The following is a 20,370-nucleotide window of genomic DNA, read 5'->3' as shown; positions in this document are numbered from 1 at the left end:
AGGACCAGGCCGAGCCCCGCGGTCACGTAGGAGGAGGGTGAGCCCGAGGTCCCCGGGCCTGGTCCTGACGCCCGGCCCCGACACGACGGTACCATCAGCACGACACGGGAACCACAGGCAAATCACATGGAAACTATTTTCACTGCGCTTTGACTGAGAGTAAATCTGACAACCTGCTTTGGGGAATAAAGATTTCCTGTCTGACTCTGCTGGAGCCGGCCTGACAAACTGGTTTCCATGGAAACCCGCAGTGGCCCGCCTCTGGACCTAAACGAACACTGCAGGGCAAATGAGGCAAAACATGCTAATTGCACTTTCTCCATCATTTAATAAAACCATCAAAAGACAGTTGCAGGATTAAAAACACCTATTTGAAAATCTTAAGGGCTCCCAGCTATTTTCTGGAGCGTTTGCACCAATCACACCCCAGTTAGCTTAATATTTTGACAGTTGCCGGAGATGAATGAGCCTTCTCGAAGGCGAAGGTTTGCTGGTTGTCTGCCTCGGTCAGTGCTCGCTCGGCTGCCTCCTGACAGGCTGCACAGCCCCCGAAGGAGGGGGACCCACAAGACAGGGGACCTCTGCCTGCTGGGGTCTCAGTTCCCTCCGCCGTCAGAATCCCCCTGGGTCTGCTGGGCCACACACTGCTGGAGGGGGGTGCCACAAGTGCACGGACAAGGCGGCCGAGCCCTGCCCTCCCCTCCTAGCCATGTGGACAGACAGACACACGTTAAGACAGAGCGGGAGAGGCCTCGGGGGACACAGGGCCCTAGAACAAGAGAGAGACACACGGATCCAAACACGGAAAGACAGAGAGAGGGATGCACAGACGTGGCAATTGGAGAAAGAGAGCCAGAAATGAGAGAGAGGGGGCGCCTGTGTAGCTACGTCGTTGAGCATCTGACTTCGGCTCAGGTCATGATCTCACGGTTCATGGGTTCGAGCCCCACATTCAGCTCCGTGCTGATGGCTCAGAGCATGCAGCCTGCTTCGGATTCGGTGTCTCCCTCGCTCTCTGCCCCTCCCGCGCTTGTGTGTGCTCTCTCTCTCAAAATAAACATTCCAAAAAAAAAGAAAGCAAGAAAGAAAAGAAATGAGAGAGAGACCAGAAGTCACGGAACAAGAAAGGAGGCAGCAGGACGTTCTGGGGCAAGGTGACCAAGCCGTGTGGAGAAACCGCGGCCTCAGGGCTCCAGGCGTGACTGACCCCTTCCCGTGTTACAGGGGAGGCCTGAGGTCAGGAGTGGGGACACCTGGGCCAGGGGCCCGTCCCTTGCTTCTCCCGAGCCTGTGTCTTCTCAGAACACAGTGGGATCAGCAAGCCTGCCCCTCCGTCCTGCAAGCTGGACACATGCAGCCCTCTCCTCGCCGCCAGTGCCCTTCTGCACAGGGCAGATGAGGCCCCAAGTGCCCACCCTGCAGGGAAGGAGCAGAGACGAGGCCACGGGGGCCCAGGGGCCCGGGGAGGTGCGTCCTCACTGGTGGGGGGGGGCTGCTATCCTGCCAGCGCCGCCCCAGGCGAGAGCCTCCAGCCCCCCCCGTGGGAGGGACCCCTCGGAAGTCAGGCAGAGCGTGTCGTTCTAGACAAAACCCTCCGTCAGCTTCCCATCTCTGCACAAACACAAATCTCCCCGGCAGCCTCTGCGGGTTTGGTGGTTCGTTCGCTCCCTTGTTCTCTGCCCCCTGGTTGTCAGCTCCACATTTGCTTGGAGACAAGGAAAGTGCCCGGGAGAGGAAGACACGGCCGTTTCCCTCAGAGGTTCTCGATCCAGGGCTGGGTTTCTCTGCCTCGGCGCAAGGACACTGCATCACCCTTCGTGGTGGAGACCATCCCGCGTACCCCTGGCCTCCCCACACTGGATGCCAGTAGCTTTGCTCCAATTGTGACAACCAACGATGTCCCCTTGAGAGGCACCATGCCGGGGGTCCGATGCCAGGGAGGTGAGCTCCACTTTCAAAGTCAAGAGCGCCTCTGTCCCCCGGCCTCTTCCCCATTCGCCAACAGCGATTCTGTTCCCCAGGGCTTCCTCCTGGGCCACAGCTTGGGACGTGCCAGAAAGGGGGCTTCGATGACAGAAATCCGGAAGGCATGCCCCTCCCCCATTTTTGGTCCCTGGCTCGGTGACACTGACCATCACAATGAACAGCAGCACTGCTGGGACTGCCATCGACAAGGAAGCATGAGGACAGAGAGCAGCTGAGGCAGTGACGTCCCCCGACAATGCCCAGCACTGCCCAGGAGAGACAGCCTGGGCCACAGAGGGACAGGCCACAGGGAGTGATGACAGACACCCCAAGGCCCTACTGTGAGAAGACAGTACCTAGGTACCCCTTTCTGTGCCATCACCTGAGGCATCCCAGGTCCCTCTAATGCCAGAGTTGCAACAGGCTTTAGGCCACAAACACGGGGCACAGGGGTGCTGGCCGCTCCCTGATCCCAGGCCTCGCGCTGCACCCTTCACTGGGCCATGGCTGGGCCTGCCGGGGTCACCGGGATGTTCCAGATGGACAACTGTGCTCTGGGCCCAGGGAAGGGAGAAGCCTGAGCCCCTTAAAGCTCTCTGAGCACAGCACCCTGCGGGGATGGCCGAGGAAGGGGCGAGGGGGGCATCAGGACCCAGGCAGCTCCTGCCTTCAGAACCAGCGTGGACTGTCCTCTGCGCGGGAGGACAGGGTGGTCTGGGACAGGGAGGGGGCAGCAAGGGGACAAAAGGCCCTGCCTTCGTCGTCAGCAGCCTGGTTATAAAAAGCAGCAGCGGGTGCAAACCAGAGCCACGCTCCCCTGCAGAGCCCAGTGGGAGGATGAAAAGGGGTTTCCATGGTAACCACCCTGAGAAAGAGAATATTCAGATCAAACCAGAGTCAAAGGTTGGCCCAGTGAGCTTTCAGCCTAAGCCTGGTATGCAGGGCCTGGGGCGGGCGCAGGGCACCACCTTCACTTAGGAAGGCTTAGGAAGGGAGGGGGAAGGGCCTGTGCCCTCCCAGCCCCCCCGCCCGAGGAGCAGTCACCAGGCCACCACCCCCGGAAGGCAGGATGGGCGGTGGCCGCACCCCCAGAGCCAGAGCTCGAATCCTGGTCCAGGCACGCGCTCCCGGGGTCTCGCTGCTTAACCCCTTCCTGTCTGCGAAACGAGGATGGCAGGGTGGGAATTAAGGGAGGTCATTCACGGACAGCGTCAGGACCGGCCCCTGCTGCAGGGTCAGCCCTCCATGCATGTGAGCTGCGGCCGCCGCCGTGCCGTCACCGCTGGTGAGACGCGATGCGGAAGTTACCTGTGAGGATGTTTTCAGACATCACGTTGACCTGGACTTCCACGGAGTGCTTGGAGGTATAGGTGATCTCCGCGCTGACGTGCGCCACCTCCCCGATGCACATGGGCGACAGGAAGTCGGTGCGCTCGACCCGGGCCAGGGCGGCCACGCAGCGCTCCTGCAGAGGGACCAGAGACAGGTTACCCGCAGGGCAAGTCCCCACCCTGGAGACACTCCTGAAAACGGCCTTCCTTTTTTCCCCCACTGGGAAAGCAGCGCCACATTCCGAACTGCAAAACCACAGGGGACGCGGGAATGCCCGAGGGGAACAAACACTCCAAAGCGATCGCTAACGGGATTCTCTGAGTGGTGATGGTTATGAGTGGCTTGTTTCTTTTTTCTAATTTTTCTACAAAAGACGTGTATTACTTGCATAATGAAAGGTAAAAAAAGATATACTCCTTATGGAACATTTGGGAAATACAGCGAAGTAGACAGGAGAGGGAAGATCACTCCTCCCATCCATCCGAAGAGGAGCCAGGTTTCTATTTTGAGATCCTCCCTCCCAGGCTCTTCTCCTTAAGAATGGGATCTCACTGGTTCGTGTGCGGTTAGTCTTATACGGTCATGCGAAAACAAACATGCGTGTCCACAAACTGCCTTTTTTCACTCAACACAAGGGAAAAGAACCTGGCTGCATTACAACCAGGGCCCTGCAATCACTATTCTTTAAGTTTTATTTATCCTTCAGATAGGCACCCCCTTCGCAGAACTCAAAATTCAAAAGGGTATACAGGGCACCAGGGCTGCCTAACGTCACCTGTCCCTAGCCACCCAGGACACCCCAGGGTAATGGATCATCACGGCCACAGAATACACCCACACCTGGAGTGCCATCCGGAGGGCACGCGACAGACTACTGTGGGGCTCGTTCTCTATCAAACGTGACAGACTTCCTCATTTGTGTGCACGGCACTGCCCGTGATTGGTATTTCCCGCCATGTCACTGCAAAAGTATGTTTATGGCTGGATAGAATGGAATATTCTTTCCTCTGTTGTTAGAGATTTGGGTCAACACCAATTGTTTGTTGGTTTGTTTGTTTAAATTCACTCTTCTCCAATGAAGTTTTTATTTTTTTAAAGTTTATTTATTTGAGAGAGAGAGAGAGAGAGAACACAAGTTGGGGAGGGGCAGGAAGAAAGGGAAAGAGAAAGAACCCCAAACAGGTTCTGCAGGGCTCAAACTCACGAACCAAGAGATCACGACCTGAGCCAGAATCAAGAGACGCTTAGCTTCACTGACTGGAGTCACCGAGGCACCGCCCTCCGACCCCCCACACCCACCCCCCACTAAGTACTTCTTCTTATAAATAGTCCTGTGATGGATTCCCTTAGGTCATTTTCAGTACCGGGGACTGTTGCCCAGACCCAAGGGACAGACACCTTGGTGCCTGCTCCCAGAGTACTTCTCAAGAGGACAGCAGCGTGTGACGCGGCCTCAGCGCCTCCTGGCGCTGGCACGGAGGACTGCTCACTTCTCGTCGGTGCTAACGGAACGACACGAAGGTCGCAGGTGTTTGAAGAGGGGGACTTCAGACCCTCACTGCACCCTCTACCGCTTCCTGCCGGAAACCAATCATCTCTTCTGGAACGCTGAGCACACGTCTGGCTGCCCCAGGCCGGGCGGGGAGCAGGGAGTGTGAGATGGGGCTCACTTTGACAGCCTGGCCCTCAGGGCCTGCCCGCTCTGGGACTCGCTTTCCCGGTTGCTCCTCACAGCGCCCCCCGTCCCAGGGTGGGCCATACCACACTTGTAGGTAACGGTCACTTTGAGCCCTGGCAACACCACCCGCGGCACCCGAGCCAGAACCCGCCTGCTGCCTCGCAAACGTGCAGACTCCCTGCCCCACCTCAACCCACAGGACCTGCCTCTTTTGGAGGGACGGTCAGGGAACCTCCACCTTCACCCCTCCCAGGTGAGTCTCAGGAACACGGGGGTCGGGGGTTCCTCCGGTGTCTGTTCCTGTAAACGTGCCAGAGGCAGGTGTCAGCAAGACAGGGGACCAGGGTGATGGGAAAGGTCCTGGGGCTAAGCTGGGGCCACTCTGATCTGGCCTCGCCCCCTAAGTCGCACGGACACCCGGAAGGAGGCTTCTGTGGCTGCAGCACCACCCACTGGTAGAAAGCTGGAAAGACACGCGCTAAGCGGAGCAGGACAGAAACCAAGGCCCTGCCTCTGGGCCGCTTGTTGGGGTCATCCGAGCGCTGTCTGCGAGACCCAGGTATCTTCACTGGAGAGTGGCTGAGCTTTGGCATGGCTACACTCACACGCAGGTAACGTGTATGCATATGTATTAATAATTTCTAATGGAAATGCAGCTTACTCTCACATCTGTCCACGTCTAAGCCTCGGATGGACCTGAGCTTTCCCACGGCCACAAAAGCATTCCTTCATTCACAGTACAGGCCCCCCCGCCCCCGGTCCACGGGGGATTCCTTCCAAGACCCTCACTGGAGCCTGACACCACGGGTAGTCCCGAACCCTATAGATACCATTTCTCCCCTACATACACACCTACGACAAAGTTCTAAGTTAGGCACACTAACGAATAATACCAACTATAACAACATGCTGTAATAGAAGCCATGTGAACATGGTCTCTCTCTCTCTCTCTCTTAGTGTACTTCTTCCTGGGACCATGTGAGATGAGAAAATGCCTATGTGACAGCTGCAGGAGGTGAGTGACGTGGGCAGGTGACACAGCGTTAGGCCGATATCTGACGGTGCATCAGAGGAAGGGTCATCTGCTTCTAGACCGCGGGTAAACCAGGGCAACTGAGACCGCAGACCAGGCGTGCTCTGACGCACGGAGCCAGGCTGCGCCTCGAGAGCCATTCGGGGGAGTAAGTCAGAGCACCTGCCCTCGGCCTGGGTTCGGATGACAAACAGGGCAATGCCTCACAGTGGCAGGTGCTCTGAAGAGGGCAGCATGGGATGGGGTGGGGGTGGAGGCGGCCTCCCCACAGAGGGCACATCTGAGCTGAGGCAAGAATGTGAGGCAGGTATGGAGTGTGTCAAGTCCAGGCGGAGGGGAGGGCAGGCTGGACTGTGCAGGGGCGGGGTGGGGGAGCACAGCAGAAGGTGCAAACGCAGGTCAGCAGGGCCTGTAGGGTCAGGTGAGGAGCAGGTCCAGGAGTCTGTGGGAGACACAGAGGGGACGCGCAGATGGGCTCACGTTTAGTCCACACGCTTCAGGGCCAAGTGAACTTTCGGCAGGGGGCATTTATGTTCCCTTCCATGAACCGGAACACTGGCAGAGTGGCCCAGGAGGCTACAGAAAGGCAGTCAGGAATGCTTTCAACACACACCTGGCACAGGACACCTCGGCCGACAGGACGCCTGACAGTGGCCTCAGATCTGCTCTTCTGAGTTGGAAGGCCACTCGTTATGAATCCTAAGCTTGGTTCCAAAGGACAGAACGAATGTTTATGGGGCAGCCACTCAGGAGTCTTACCGGGGCAGGGAGGGCAGCCTAAGAGACAGGTGTGCTGCCTGGGGACTCTATGCCAGGCTGGACCCAGGGCAGGGGCAACTTGACTGGGAGCTGCTGTCCAGGGACCTAGCAGGGCACTGGGCCCGCCTTGGGCATTCCATAAAAAACAGGCATGACCCAAACATTGAGAATACGGACCGATGAATACCTGTATTCAGTACGAGGTTCTCCAAACTGCACGCACCCCTGTAACTCCCTGCTGAGAGAGGGAGAGGCAGCCCCACCCTGGGAAGCAGCCATGAACAGTCTGATTAGCATGTACCCCCAGGAAGTTGCCCTCTGCCACACTCCCAAAGGCAGCCGGCATCACACCGCCTGTTGGGCTCAGATACCCAGAAAACCACAGGGGCTGGGCTCCTGAGTGACCACAGGACTTTGGGCCAGGAGAGCAGCTTCAGAAGCAGGGCCAGAAAGAATAGCGCTGGACCCTGGGCTCAACTCCCAGCTCTGTCACTCATTAGCTCTTGACCTTGTGAAATACAGAAAGGAATGGTGCCGGCAGACTGCTGCCAGGATTCAAGGGGCTGATACATGGAGAGCGGGGGAGCCGCCCCTCTCATGGGCCGGTGGGGATCAAACGTGTGAGCGAGTGGGTCCAGAAAGGGTTAGCTCTTATCACTGCTGTTGTGTGAGCCACACCTGCCCCTACACCCACTCAGGCCGCCCCCTGCCGATGCCAGCTTCAAGGACGCGGCTCTCTGTGACCTTCAGGAGACCATATAACTTTTCTAGGCCTCCGCTCCTCACCTACAAAGTGGGGTTAAGAAGATGGTTGGGAAGATTCCACAAAGAAAAGAAGGTCAAGCACCCAGGGTGATCACTGGCGCATAAGCGCCTACGAAATGGAGGTTCTCATTGGGTGACCACTCCACACACGCTTCTGGCAATGAGCAGACAGCCAGCGGGAGTCCACAGTTTTCCAGGCCTCTGCCCAGATGTTGAGCATCCGGCAGGGACCCAACAAACAAAAAGTCCCTCCCTTCGCGGGGCTTACACTCTAACGGGGTGCAAATGGGGGCGAGCATACCAAAGATACAGGAGCAAAACACAGTGTTCCGGGAATACCTGAGAGCAAGGAGGGAGCTGGTCATCAGGAAAGGCCTGGATGGAGGTCGTATTTACAGAGACTGGAAGGAGGGGCGAGTCATGCAGATATCTGGAGGAAGAATAGCCCTGGCAGAGGGAAGAGGCAGTGCAAAGGCCCAGGGGTAAGAACACACTGGCCAGTTCACACAGCCACAGGAGGGCCAGTGTGGCCCCGGCTAGTGTTGAGAGGAAGGCACGGTAGAGGAGACCCAGGAACTGGCCGGTGCTCAGATCAGGAACCACCCAGCAGGCAGAGCCAACAGGATCAGCCGCCAGTGAGAAGGGAGTCAATGGGTGTAAGTAACTGAATGCCGCAGAGGTCGTTTACGGAGGAGAGGGAGGCTGTGGGAGGAGCGGCCCGGGGAAAGGCCCAGGGTGTCTTTTTGGCCTTGTGAAGGTCAAGGGGCCAGTTAAGCATCCAGGTGGAGCCACAAGAGGCCCGGCTGGAAACAGAGCCCCGGGCCTACATGACGGTACTAAAGGCACAGACCGGATGAGGTCTCGAGGCGAGTGGGGTGGGGGTGCCCTCCCCGACTCAGAGCCCCAGAGAAGCCTCTCAGAGATCAGCATCAGCACCCGTGCCAGCATCTACCTGGAGCTGCCTGGGGCTCACATGCCCCCCTGAACCTGGAACTTCTACACCCCTATCCTGGGTCCGCCAGTCCAGAGGCATCTCCAAGCCAACGCGTCACAACTGTCCTTCCTGCGCCCAGGCTCCCTCCAGGGAGCGCAAGAGGAGAAGCGGAGGCTCAAAGCACAGGTTTGAGGCAGATTCGTGGTCCAGACCTACCCACACTCCCCCACGCAGCCTCGGGCAAGTAGGCGACCTCTTCTCTACGTCCTCACTTGTGCAATGGGGACAACGGGGCGTGGCGAGGATTATGAGTGGGAGCACTTCACAGCTTTGCAGAACATTAAGCACTTACTGACAGCAGTTACACAGGCCCTCACCACCCACGTGGCCTCCCAAGGCCCCCCTCCTCCTCTCCCCTACCCTGAGGTTCTCCTTCCCAGTGTGCAGCCTCTCCCGCCAGGCCCGAGGGGGACCCTCACTGTCTCTCTCAGCCCCCAGGCCCCACAGGCTCAGGCCCACCCTCCCCACGGCCAGCAGAGGGCGTGCTCTGGACACTGCTGGGTTTGCCCCAGAACTCCAAGGGCTCCTGAACAAGTCCAGAGTCCTAGCCAGGCAGACGAGCTCCTCCTTCACACCCAGCTCCTCCTGGGTGTCAATGTCCACCCAGTAAGTAACACATTCACCCCGGCCTGGTTTATCACACGCACACGCACACGCACACGCACACGCACACACAGGTGTTGCTGTCGTATTCTCCTCGAGCCACCCCCGCCCCCTCCAGCATTCCTATCATCACAGCAGGTGGCTGGCAGAGGCCCATGGGGACACAGGTCACAGGACACAGGGACACAAAGGCCACGGCTTCCTGTGGTGCCGCATCTCTGCTGACCCCCAGGTGGCAGCGTGGCACAAGACAGACCCCCTTCCCCAAGCAAGGTGGCTGGCAGGCCTCTGGAAGAAAGGTCAGGTCCCTTGGGGCTGGAGGGACGGTAAGAGGTGATGTCCCAAAGCCCCCAGCTGCCTTGAAGTCCCAAAAGCAGAAAGCCCGGCCCTCAACCCAGGCGGTCAGGGGTTTGCTGGCTCGGTACTTGCCCTGGCTCCCCCCCCGCCAGGGGGTGGATGGGGCAGAGGAGGGGTCAGACCCACTGTGGCCAGGCTGGGGATGGGGGTGGGGGTTTAGAAACCAAGACTTTAAGGAGGAGGAGTTTAAAGGCAGCTCTCAGCTCAGTCTCTGGCTGTCCCCTGTCCTCCCTTGCTGGGCCCCAAACCAAGCAACCTACCCAGGGCTTCTGGAAATCCCCAAGGCCCAGGGGATGAAGGAAGGGAAGACGCCAAGCAAACTCCTATCCTGACCCAAGAGTGGTGCAGTGCTGCATACAGAGGGATGCCAGGCCTCCTGGGCCCTGGAACCTTCCATGCAGCCTGCATGACCGCCCCAGACACTTACCCCATTCTGGCTGTTACAGTGCCGGGTGCTGATGATGGCCCCTGCCTCCTCGATCATCTTCAGGATGGTTCCACCGTGGACATTGCCAGCCACATTGGCATCATCCGGCCTCATGATCCTAGGCAGAGGAGAGAGAAGCAGGATGAGGCTCCTGAGAAGGACGTCACTCATCAACAGTGACCACCCAGGGTGAGGAGAAGGTCCTCCAAAGAGACCAATGGCTCCCAAAGAAGGAAAAAGAACTTTCCATGAGTTTGGTCACAGTGGGCTGCTGACCCGACAGCCCCAGGCAAGAGACCGCCGGGTCCTGTTTCCACGGGAGGGAGGAGGGCAGAGAGCAGGAAGTTGTCCCCGAGAGCTACAGGCACCCAGCAGAGAAGGGGTGACAGCGGGGACCTTTGGCAGAGGCAGCAAGGTGGCGGCATGACCGTTGGGAGTTCCCAGCACTCCTGCCCTTCCTGCTTCCCAGGCTCCCCAAAGACCTGGGGTTGAATGAGCAGGGCAGGGCTGAATGAGCATGAGGACACAGGCTGTGACCCCCTTGGACAGCGGACAAATTCCCGGGACAGGACCCCCCCTATCAGGAGTCCCAGTGGGGCCGGCTGCCCTGAGAACTGGAAACAAGCCACAGCTCTAGGTACAAAGGCACAAAGTTCCACTATAAGAGACATAAATCCTGGGGCCATAACGCCCAGCACGGTGACTAACATTAACAGCGCTGCACTGTATGAAAGTTGCCGCAGTGAAAGCTCTCGCCACAGGGAAAAAACATCTGTCAGGTGATGTGTGTCACCTAAACTCACTGCAGTGATCGTTTTGCAAAATGTACACACATCAAACCATCACCGTGGGGCGCCGGGGTGGCTCAATTGGCTGAGTGTCTGACTTCAGCTCAGGTCATGATCTCACAGTCTGTGAGTTCAGGCCCCACGTCGGGCTCTGTGCTGACAGCTCAGAGCCTGGAGCCTGCTTCGGATTCTGTGTCTCCCTCTCTGTCTGCCCCTCCCTTACTTGCACTCTGTCTCTCTCTCTCTCTCTCTCTCTCTCTCAAAAATAAATAAACTTTAAAAAATGTTTATTAAAAACTTGAAATGTTATTTAAGTTAATAAATGTTTATTAAAAATTTTAATGTTTTTAAAAACTTAAAAAAACCCCTATTGTTATCAACCTCTTTCCTTTGGAATTGTTTGCAATTTCGTGAAGGACAGACGGTCATTTCCACACAGAGAAGCTGGTCCTCCTGCGAGCACAGGTACCACAGAGTCTGCCGTAGGGCAGGGGCTGGCCAGGGAGAGCTGAGCTCCTGGGCTCTAGAGCGCTGGGGAAACTTGAATCCAGCCTTTCCCCTCGGGCCTCGCTTTGCCTGTCTGTAAAGCACAGCTGTCCCTGCCACTGTTGGTTGACCCACAGCAATGCTGTGCGACCTGGGAGAGAAGGGCAGAGGAGGAAGTGCTCACATCCGGCGGGACATTGAGTCAGAGGCTGATAAGGAAGCAGCCTGTGAGATAGGAGGCTGGAGATAGTGTCTGGAGTTGCAGACTGAGGGTCCCCAGAAACCCCACACCATCAACATCGGGCTGCCCCAGGATCCTGGGCAACTGGGAGTAAATGCCAGGAGCTCCAGACCACACGCTTGAGGCACGAAAGCTCACTGGGACACTTGCTGTCCCCCACCCTTCCTGGTCACCCTGGGTCCTGCACCAGGCACCGACCTAATTCCCCAGGCCAGCTGGCCACTCAGACATAAACCTCCCTCCACTGGACCTGATCCTGACCCAGCACTCTGCAGTTACCCTGAGTCCCCTGGGTCCCCAATGCCCCCCCACTGCTCAAGGCCATTCACTCTGTCAGGGCCTTCCTCCCCAGTTCACTTCCCCAGGGCTCTCCCTGCCCACACCCTGGTCCTCCCCAGGCACAAGTGAGGGCAGCCAGGAGAACATGTGGTCCCTCATTCAAGCTTTTGTTTTCCCATTTTTTTTTAAGTTTATTAAATTTATTTATTTTGAGAGACAGAGAGCAAGCGGGAGAGGAACAGAGAAGGAAGGAGACAGAATCCCAAGCAGGCTCCACACCATCAGTGCAGAGCCCAACGCAGGACTTGAACTCATGAACTGTGAGATCAGACACTTATAACTGACCGAGCCACCCAGGAGCCCCTGTTTTCCCAGGTTTAATGCAGCCATGGGTATGAAAAGGGCTTCTCTTTCCTCTTCACCATTAAAAAAACAAGTAAAGAAAACCCGGTGAAGCAAGCAGCACTGACCACAGCACCTGGTCGGGGAGGCATCTCTGCACCTGCCCATCTCCTCCTGCACTTAACCAGCCACTCATCCCACTGCCTGGAGAGTCATCTTAAGCAGGAATCTAGTCCTCAATCACCTCTCTCATCTAAAGAATAAAGACTCACCTCACTAGTGAGGAACTTGAAGCCCTCAGGCATCTGGAACTTCTGTGTCATCATCAGCCACCGCCCTGGCCAAACCAGATCATCAGCCAGGGCCTTCCTACCACCCTACCTGGATCCACCTGTCCCAGCAACACCCGACCTACGGTCTGGGAGGGAAAGGGACTCATCCACGAATGGGGGCGGGAATAAGTAGCCACAACCTCATGGAGGACAGCCCGGCATTCCCAAACTCCAAAGGCACAGGCGGGCTCCGACCCAGCAATTCCAGCTGTAGGAGTGTGTCCCACGGATGTTTCCAAACGTGAGTAAACCTGTTTGTTGCCCATTGCATTCCGTGTAGCCGGCCTCACAGCAGACACCTTGAAGGCAAGCCCCGTCCTCCTGTTCCTTAGCCCCACATAGAGCTTTTATACTGGGTTGAACTGTGTCCCCCGAAAGATACGTTCAAGCTCTAGCCGCTGGAACCTGTGAACGGGGCCGTAGTTAGATACAGGTCTTAGTGGGGGTGCCTGGTGGCTCAGACGGTTAAGCGTCGACTTCGACTCAGGTAATGATCCCACAGCTCACGGGTTTGAGCCCCTTGTAGGGTTCTGTGCTGACAGCTCAGAGCCTAGGGCCTGCTTCAGATTCTGTGTCTCCCTCTCCCTCTGCCCCTCCCCTGCTCGTGCTCGCTCTCCCTCCCTCTCAAAAATAAATAAACATTAAAAAAAAAAATTTTTTTTTTTAATGTTTATTTTTGAGACAGAGAGGCAGAGCATGAACAGGGGAGAGTCAGAGAGAGAGGGAGACACAGAATCTGAAGCAGGCTCCAGGCTCTGAGCTGTCAGCACAGAGCCCAACACAGGGCTTGAACTCACAAACCGCAAGATCACGACCTGAGCCGAAGTCGGATGCTTAACCGACTGAGCCACCCAGGTGCCCCAAGATTTTTTTTTTAATGTTTCTTAATTTATTTTTGAGACAGAGAGAGACAAAGTGTGAGCAGGGGAGGGACAGAGAGAGAGCGAGACACAGAATTGGAAGCAGGCTCCAGGCTCAGAGCTGTCAGCACAGAGCCCGATGCGGGGCTTGAACTCACGGACCACGAGATTATGACCTGAGCAGAAGTTGGACGCTTAACCGACTGAGCCACCCAGGCGCCCCTAAAAAAATTTTTTTTTAAATACAGAACAGGGTCTTTGCAAATGTCATCAAGTTAAGATGAGGTCGTTAGGGTGTGCCCTAATGCAGTGTGCACAGCACCCTTTTGAAAAGAGGGAAATGGACACACGCCGGGGAGCAGCCAGAGACTGGAGTGATACATCCAGAAGCCCAAAAATGCAGGACGCCAGGAGCCACCAGAAGCTGGAAGAGGCAAGGAAGGATCCTCCCCTCGGGCCCTCGGAGGGAGTGTGGCCCTGCCGACAGCAGGATCTGTCTTGTGGCTTGTGGCTTGTGGCCTCCGGGCTGTGAGAACATAAATTTCTATTGTAAGCCACGCTATGTGTGGTCATTTGTCCTGGCAGGGCACTGACACTCACATTCACACTCAGGGGGGCTTTGCCCCATGCACAGAAAACAGCAGGAGTGACAGGCGAGCCCACAGGACCCGCGGGCGTGGCGGCCTCCCCAGCCCGGGGAGCCCAGGCCAGGGGGTGCCCGCACCACAGGGGGCTGTGGTCAGCCTGATTCTCACCCAAACATGTCAGCGCTACAATGTAACAGTGCTGCAGGAGTCCATGGTTACTGGGCTGGAGAGGCCTGCTTCCGTCTCCCACGGTGGAAGCTAGAATAGCTCTCTGAGGGAGAAGGCCGGCTCCGCGCACAGCCAGATTTCCGGGACAGATAAAGTCTCCCGGATTTTCCACCTGCACCAAAGACCAGCAGAGCCTCTGGGGGGGGGTTCAGGTGGGGGCACACGGGGCAGCCAGGGCTAAGGACACCTCACAGACTGTGCAGAAGGTCCCCGGGCCCATCCTTTCTAAATGAGGCTCAAAATAGAGAGGCAATGATGGGTGTCCTGAGCAGGAACAACCCCCAGGAGCTTCTGCCCTGACCTTACCCACAGCGGCAGCTTTCAAGCTTCCTTTGTGCTCAGCGCAGGGAACAGTCGCCTTGGCAGGGAGACAAGGAAGAATAGGGAGTGCCATTCCTGGTGCCCACAGGGTGGGCACGGGCCTTGCCCATGGCACATGTGAAACCTCATGTTTCTATGGGGGCCTCTGCCAACCAGAAGCCCAAGTGACACTGCTTATCCCCTCTAATTTGCTGCCAAGGAAGGTTCCAGGAAAGTTCCTTCAGCCCCAGAGCCCCCACCGCCACCCCCCATCCCCTACAAGAGGCAAGGGAGGAGAAGTGGCTGGGCCAGGAAAAAGTCCCTGGGGCTCTTTCAGGTCCCAGAGCAGGCATGGGGTCGGGGGTGCCAATCACACCGAACACCCAGGCTCAGACTTCGGCTGGGACAGGGGAATGAACCAGGAGAAGGCTCCAGGGGGTAGCGGACCAGCACCCACTGATCCTGAGAATGCAGAACCTTCGGGGGCTGAGCAGGCAGGACGCTCAGCAGAGCCCTGCCCAACTAGGGAACTGGCTGGCAAGAGAAAGAAACACAGTTGCCATCATTCCTGGGGCTCCAGCCAGGAGGGAGACCGCTGAGCCCCACGGCTCCACGGCCCCACTCTTCTGGGAACCCAGGGTCTGACCCTGCCAGGCCCCCCAGGCCCCCAGGTGTCACGCAGAGACTGGACTTCCCGTCCCAGCCTCCATTAACCACCTCACATCCGACTCAGCAAGAATCAGGCCAGGCACAGCTGTCCCTGGCCACACGAAGGGGCCGCGTCCCCTCTACATCGGACCCCTTCAAAGGGCCCCCAGATGGATGCCCCTAAGAGAAGGGGGCGGCGCGTGACTTTGTGGTACCTGCTCATCTGGGAAGCTATACCCGCTGGTTTGCCCCGGATCCCAGTTCCCGAGAGGCAAGGCGGCTAGCGGCAGCCAGAGCACCCACCCTTCCCCACCACAAGCACCGTCCCAACTCCCCGCCACACCAGGCTGCCCAATCTAACCAGGAAGAGGCTGCCTCCCCAATCTGATCTGAAGACTCTACCAAAGGCCAGCTGTCATAGCAACCTCGCTTTGTAAATAATGACAGCGGAGAAGTACATCTTCGAGCCCTCCCGCTGCTGTCTCTGAGATGAAGAAGTCACAGGTGCCTCTCTGAGAAGCCTCTAGGGGGCCCAAGGAGAGGGCAAACGCCCACCCAGACTTTTCTCAGCAGAGGCCGGGCCCCAGGCCTGGATTCCCTGCAAGCCTTCTGAGCCTCCCAAGACGCAGACAGGGGAGGAGGGTCTCAGGCCAGAGGGAGACTCACAGCAAGAGGTCACAGTTGGTGCAGAGCCCCACATCCTGCTCAGAGGGGCTGACATCTGACACCTGTCCCCGAAGCTACCTCCTGGAGGTCGAGGGTCCAGGTGACCCACTGGCTCTGCCAGCCCCGGCACTCCCCTGGCTGGCACCCCCACCCCCACACAGACCTGCCTCCTCCCCTCTCCGGTGCCAGGCTGCCAGGGACAGGCCTTCCGTCTCCCCTCCCGCTGGGTGCCAGGCAAGCCGTCAGAGTGGCCGAGGAGCACGTGTGACAGTGGCAGTCCTGGGAGAGGAGGCCGGATGTGTAATTATTACCCCCGAGTCCCAGGGCACCTCCACACAAGGCCACTTTCCCAGGAACCCGCAGCCAGGACACTGGGCAGAGCACAGCCTCCGTCCATCAGGCAGGGTGATGGCCACCACCAATGAATGAATCTGCCTGCAAGCCACCTGAGAGAGTCCTTCCTGAAAACTGTCATCCTGGCTTGGCTCCTGGGCACCGGTCCACCTCACCTGCAGGGCGACTCTGGCAGGTTTTGTGCTCGAGGGGTAAAGTGAGGACAGAGCAAGCTGGGCCCGCTGCTCACTCACACACAGCCCTCACCAGAGGCCCAGCACGCTCCCAGCTCCCAGCGGCCTCCCTGAAGTGCAGACAAATTACGCCTAAAGGTCCAGGTACCATTGTCCCCAGTCTTCCCACGTTTGTACGAAGAGAGAGAGAAGGAAAACTCCAGACTGACCAACAGCACAGAGCCTGGTTCCACAGGGAGGGAGGCCGGCCGGGGCAGGAAGTGGCAAGGCTGTCCTCGGGCGAGAGGGCCCCTGAAGGGATAAGGGGGCCTGCTGACCACACCCAAAATGTCTACCTGGAGGGGGGAGTCAGGGCAGAATCTGGGCGGAAAACCTTCCCCAACAGCCTTCCCCGCCCACACCGCCTGACGGGGGCCCTGGCGGGACGGCAGACCTCCTTCGGCCTCTTGGCTGTCCCTGACGGTGCTTGATCCTGAGTAGAAATGACCCCATTTGCAGGGAGGTCCGAGGACTATTCCTGTAGGACATGGCCTGGGGCCATCCTGCTCACTGCTGTGTCCCCAGCAGCTGGCACCGGGCCGGGCACACAGCAAAGTGCCATGAATAGGTGTCAAATCAGGGAGTGAGCCAGTGCCTGGGAGACACAGAATGGACAGAGGCCCCCACTCCATCCGCCCTATTCCCCTCCAGTCAGCTGGGTGCTTAGGCCCTGCGTGCACCCGGCCAGCAGCCTGCCCCACGCCTCGCCTGGACCAAGAGGTCAAAAGCGTTGCTCCCCAAGGCCACTAAGGACGCAGACTCCCATAGTGGGTTCTGGGTGCCCCCTAAGAGAGCCGTGTGCTGGGTCTGGTCAAACCCATCTATCACCTTCAGGTCAGAGAAAAGGCCCCAAGGCCACAGGTGCCCACTCTGGCCACAGGGCATCCCACAGCCATGTGTCCAGGCACCACAGCCCTTCCCACTCCACAACCACAACCAGACACCACCCCGCCCAGGTAGCGCCACCCCCAGCCATCCCACAGGTTCTTACAGCTTGGCTTTCTCCCTAAGACAGGCCTCGTCAGCTCCTTTCCTGAACACTTTTAGGGACACACCTCGCCGAAGCAGAAGCATGGTCTCTGTTAGCCCCTTCTGGAGCTGTGGCCAGATGGGACCAGAGGGGGGCCTCAGCCCGGATGCTATGCCCTTTGGACTTGGCCCCATTCCTCAATGCAGGCATCGCAGCCTCCCTAAGCAACGCTGGCTTCTCTCCCCCTTGGTCCCAACCCTGGGTGTGCTGGGCACACTGCCCACGCCAGGCGACGGGTGGCCACCCCATCACTCCCATGACCTTTTCAAATCCCTTACAATCACAGGAAATTGAGTCGAAAGAGTCGCTGGAAACTACCCACTTCAGGCCCCAACTTTTACCTGTGAGGAAAGCAGGCACACAGAAGGCCGGAGGCTTGCCCAGGCCCACATCAGGTAGACCTGGAGGACTGGGCGCTCGGCACCTTCACGATGGCGTCCCGGGAGGGGGCCGGGCCCGGGGCCAAGGGAGACGCACCCTCCTGCACGCTGCGGACCTACCATCAAAACACCACCCAGGTGACGCAGTTGATGACGCACATGCAGACGAGAACCGGGCACGACTTGCCCCACCAGGTTCGTTCTCAGTTATGGAAAGATCGTGAAGATACACAAGACTGGCGTAAAGAGAAACAGTCCTCACGGGAGCACACGGGGGTCCTGCAACCAGCGGGCACCTGAACAAGGGATCTGGGATCGAGAAGTCAGCCCGCGCTGGGCTGGGCTGGGCTGACGGAGCACATGGTGCTGTGACGCGGGGCTGGCCATGCAGGAAGAGGCACCCAAATCCACGACCGAGAAACGCTTTGAAACAAGCCACTGAGTTAAGACCCTATTGTCACCATTAGAGGGAAGACAGTTTTCAGACTTGGAATGACCCACTAATGACAGGCACAATCAATTACTTAACATCTGGATACAGGGATACAACCTAAACCAGAAGAACCAAGATTTCAAAAACAAACAAACAAACAAACAAACAAAAAAAAAAAACAACCAAAACACAGAAAGGGAATGAGGGAAATCTGCAGGAAGTGACACAACCAGGGGCACCTGGGTGGCTCAGTCGGTTGGGCGTCCAACTTCGGCTCAGGTCAGAATCTCTTACTCTGTGACTTTGAGCCCCGCGTTGGGCTCTGTGCTGACCGCTCAGGGCCTGGAGCCTGCTTCGGGTTCTGTGTCTCCCTCTCTCTCTGTCCCTCCCCTGCTCATGCTGTCTCGCTCTTAAAAATAAACATAAAAAAAATTTTTTTAAATGACACAACCAAGTGAAATATCTAAAAGTCCACCATGGCTCAGTCAAATCAGCAAGGACCATACCTCACCTCTGCAGGCCTCCACGGCCACGCCGACTGAGCCATTAACAGACCTTTCCACAGAAAGGAATCGTTTGTTGTCAGCCTTATGAGTAAATAATTTCAAAGTTAAATAACCATGAGGTGGTTCCTCATGTTCTAAATTAACCAAGAACTATTTAAAAAAATTTTTTTTAACGTTTATTTATTATTGAGAGACAGAGACAGAGCATGAGCAGGGGAGAGGCAGAGAGAGGAGGAGACAGAATCCGAAGCAGGCTCCAGGCTCTGAGCTGTCAGCACAGAGCCTGACGTGGGGCTCGAATTCACGAACGGTGAGATCACGACCCGAGCCAAAGTCGGACACTCAACCGGCTGAGCCACCCAGGCGCCCCAACCAAGAACTATTTTAAACGATACAACCAGACATCCGGAAAGGTTCACAGCAACATTATTCGTCGTAGCCAAAAAAGGTGGGAAGGACACAGATGCCCATCACAGATGAACGGATAAATCAGAAGTGGTCTCTCCAAGCAATGGGATATGATCTGACTTTAAGAAGGAATTGAGTAGCAATGTTTACTACCACATGGAAGAATCTTGAACAAGTGCTGCTGAGCACAAGAAGCCTGTCACATAAGGCATGATTCTATTCACAGGAAACGTCCAGAACAGGCAAATCCAGACTGGTGGTTGCCAGGGCCTGGGAGAGGTGAATGGGGAGTGATAGCTAACAGGCACAGCGTTTATTCTGGGGGTGAATAAAATGTTCTGGAATTCAAGAACAGTGATGGTTATACAACCTTGTGAATATACCAGAAAACACTGAACTGTCCTCAAGAGTAAATGAACTTACAGGACATGAGTTGTATCATGATAAAGCTGTTCAACCTGTTTGCAGACAGCTGTGGAGAAACAGGCCCATCCCTCCACTTCCAGAACTTTCTGTGTTGGCCAGACCTCCAAAGACTCACTTGGCCGAGGAAGAGCGCTCTGGGAATGTAGCCCAAAGAAAACCACACACAGCTGGACATGGCAGGCTACAGCCACAGTGTTTCTGATACTAAACAAAGTCCAGCTAGCTCAGGGGGCCCTGGGCATGGGCGAGGTTGCGTCTGGTGTGCATTTCTCTGGAATTAAGTGGCAACCCTTCTGTTCAGCTTTCAAAGGCATCTGGAAGCTGACAAAGGTCGAGAGACACATCAGGCTCTCTGCTGTCAGCTTGAAGCCTGCTTCTGATCCTCGGTCTCCCTCTCTCTCTGCCCCTCACCTGCTCGCCCTGTCTCTCTCTCTCTCAAAAATAAAAACATAATAATAATAATTTTTAAAAACTTAAAAAAAAAAAGAGTAAGAGGCAAGCCACGGACCGGGAGGAAACGTTTACAAAACACGTATCTGATGAAGGACTTGTATCCAAAATAAATGAAGAGCTCTTAAAAATTCTATGATAACAACCAATATGAAAAGGGGCAAAAGGTATGAACAGACACCTCGTGAAACAAGACACACAGACGGTAAATAAGCATATGGGAAGATGTGCACCATCACGGGCCACCAGGGGACTGCAAATTAGAACCACGGCAGTGACACCACTGTCAGGGGTGGAACAGCAGGACCTCTCTCACTGCTGGTGGGGACGCAACACAGTGCGGCCGCTTTGGAAGACGGTTTGGCAATTTCCTACAAAACTAACTACCCGGGGTGCCTGGGGGCGCTCAGTCAGTTAGGCGTCCAACTGCAGCTCAGGTCATGATCTCTCAGTCTGTGAGTTCGAGCCCCGTGTCGGGCTCTGTGCTGACAGCTCAGAGCC

At 56.8% G+C, this 20,370-nt stretch overlaps 1 protein-coding gene across 2 annotated transcripts in view; it reads right to left on the bottom strand.

Moving 5' to 3' along the window:
- The window catches only part of ACOT7 (acyl-CoA thioesterase 7), a 102,305-nt gene that overhangs the window by 58,833 nt on the left and 23,102 nt on the right, over positions 1 to 20,370 (bottom strand). For both annotated transcript variants that reach the window (XM_049618195.1, XM_049618194.1), the window contains 2 exons: positions 9,914 to 10,031; positions 3,274 to 3,430 (listed from right to left, as the gene is read on the bottom strand). In XM_049618195.1, the coding sequence (XP_049474152.1) occupies positions 3,274 to 3,430; positions 9,914 to 10,031 (275 nt within the window). The remainder of the gene's footprint in view (positions 1 to 3,273; positions 3,431 to 9,913; positions 10,032 to 20,370) is intronic.

Source organism: Panthera uncia (genome assembly GCF_023721935.1).
Source record: "Panthera uncia isolate 11264 chromosome C1 unlocalized genomic scaffold, Puncia_PCG_1.0 HiC_scaffold_4, whole genome shotgun sequence".
NCBI classification, from domain to species: Eukaryota; Metazoa; Chordata; class Mammalia; order Carnivora; family Felidae; genus Panthera; species Panthera uncia.
Note: the sequence above shows the minus strand (reverse complement) of the source record. Positions and strands in the feature narration are given on the sequence as shown.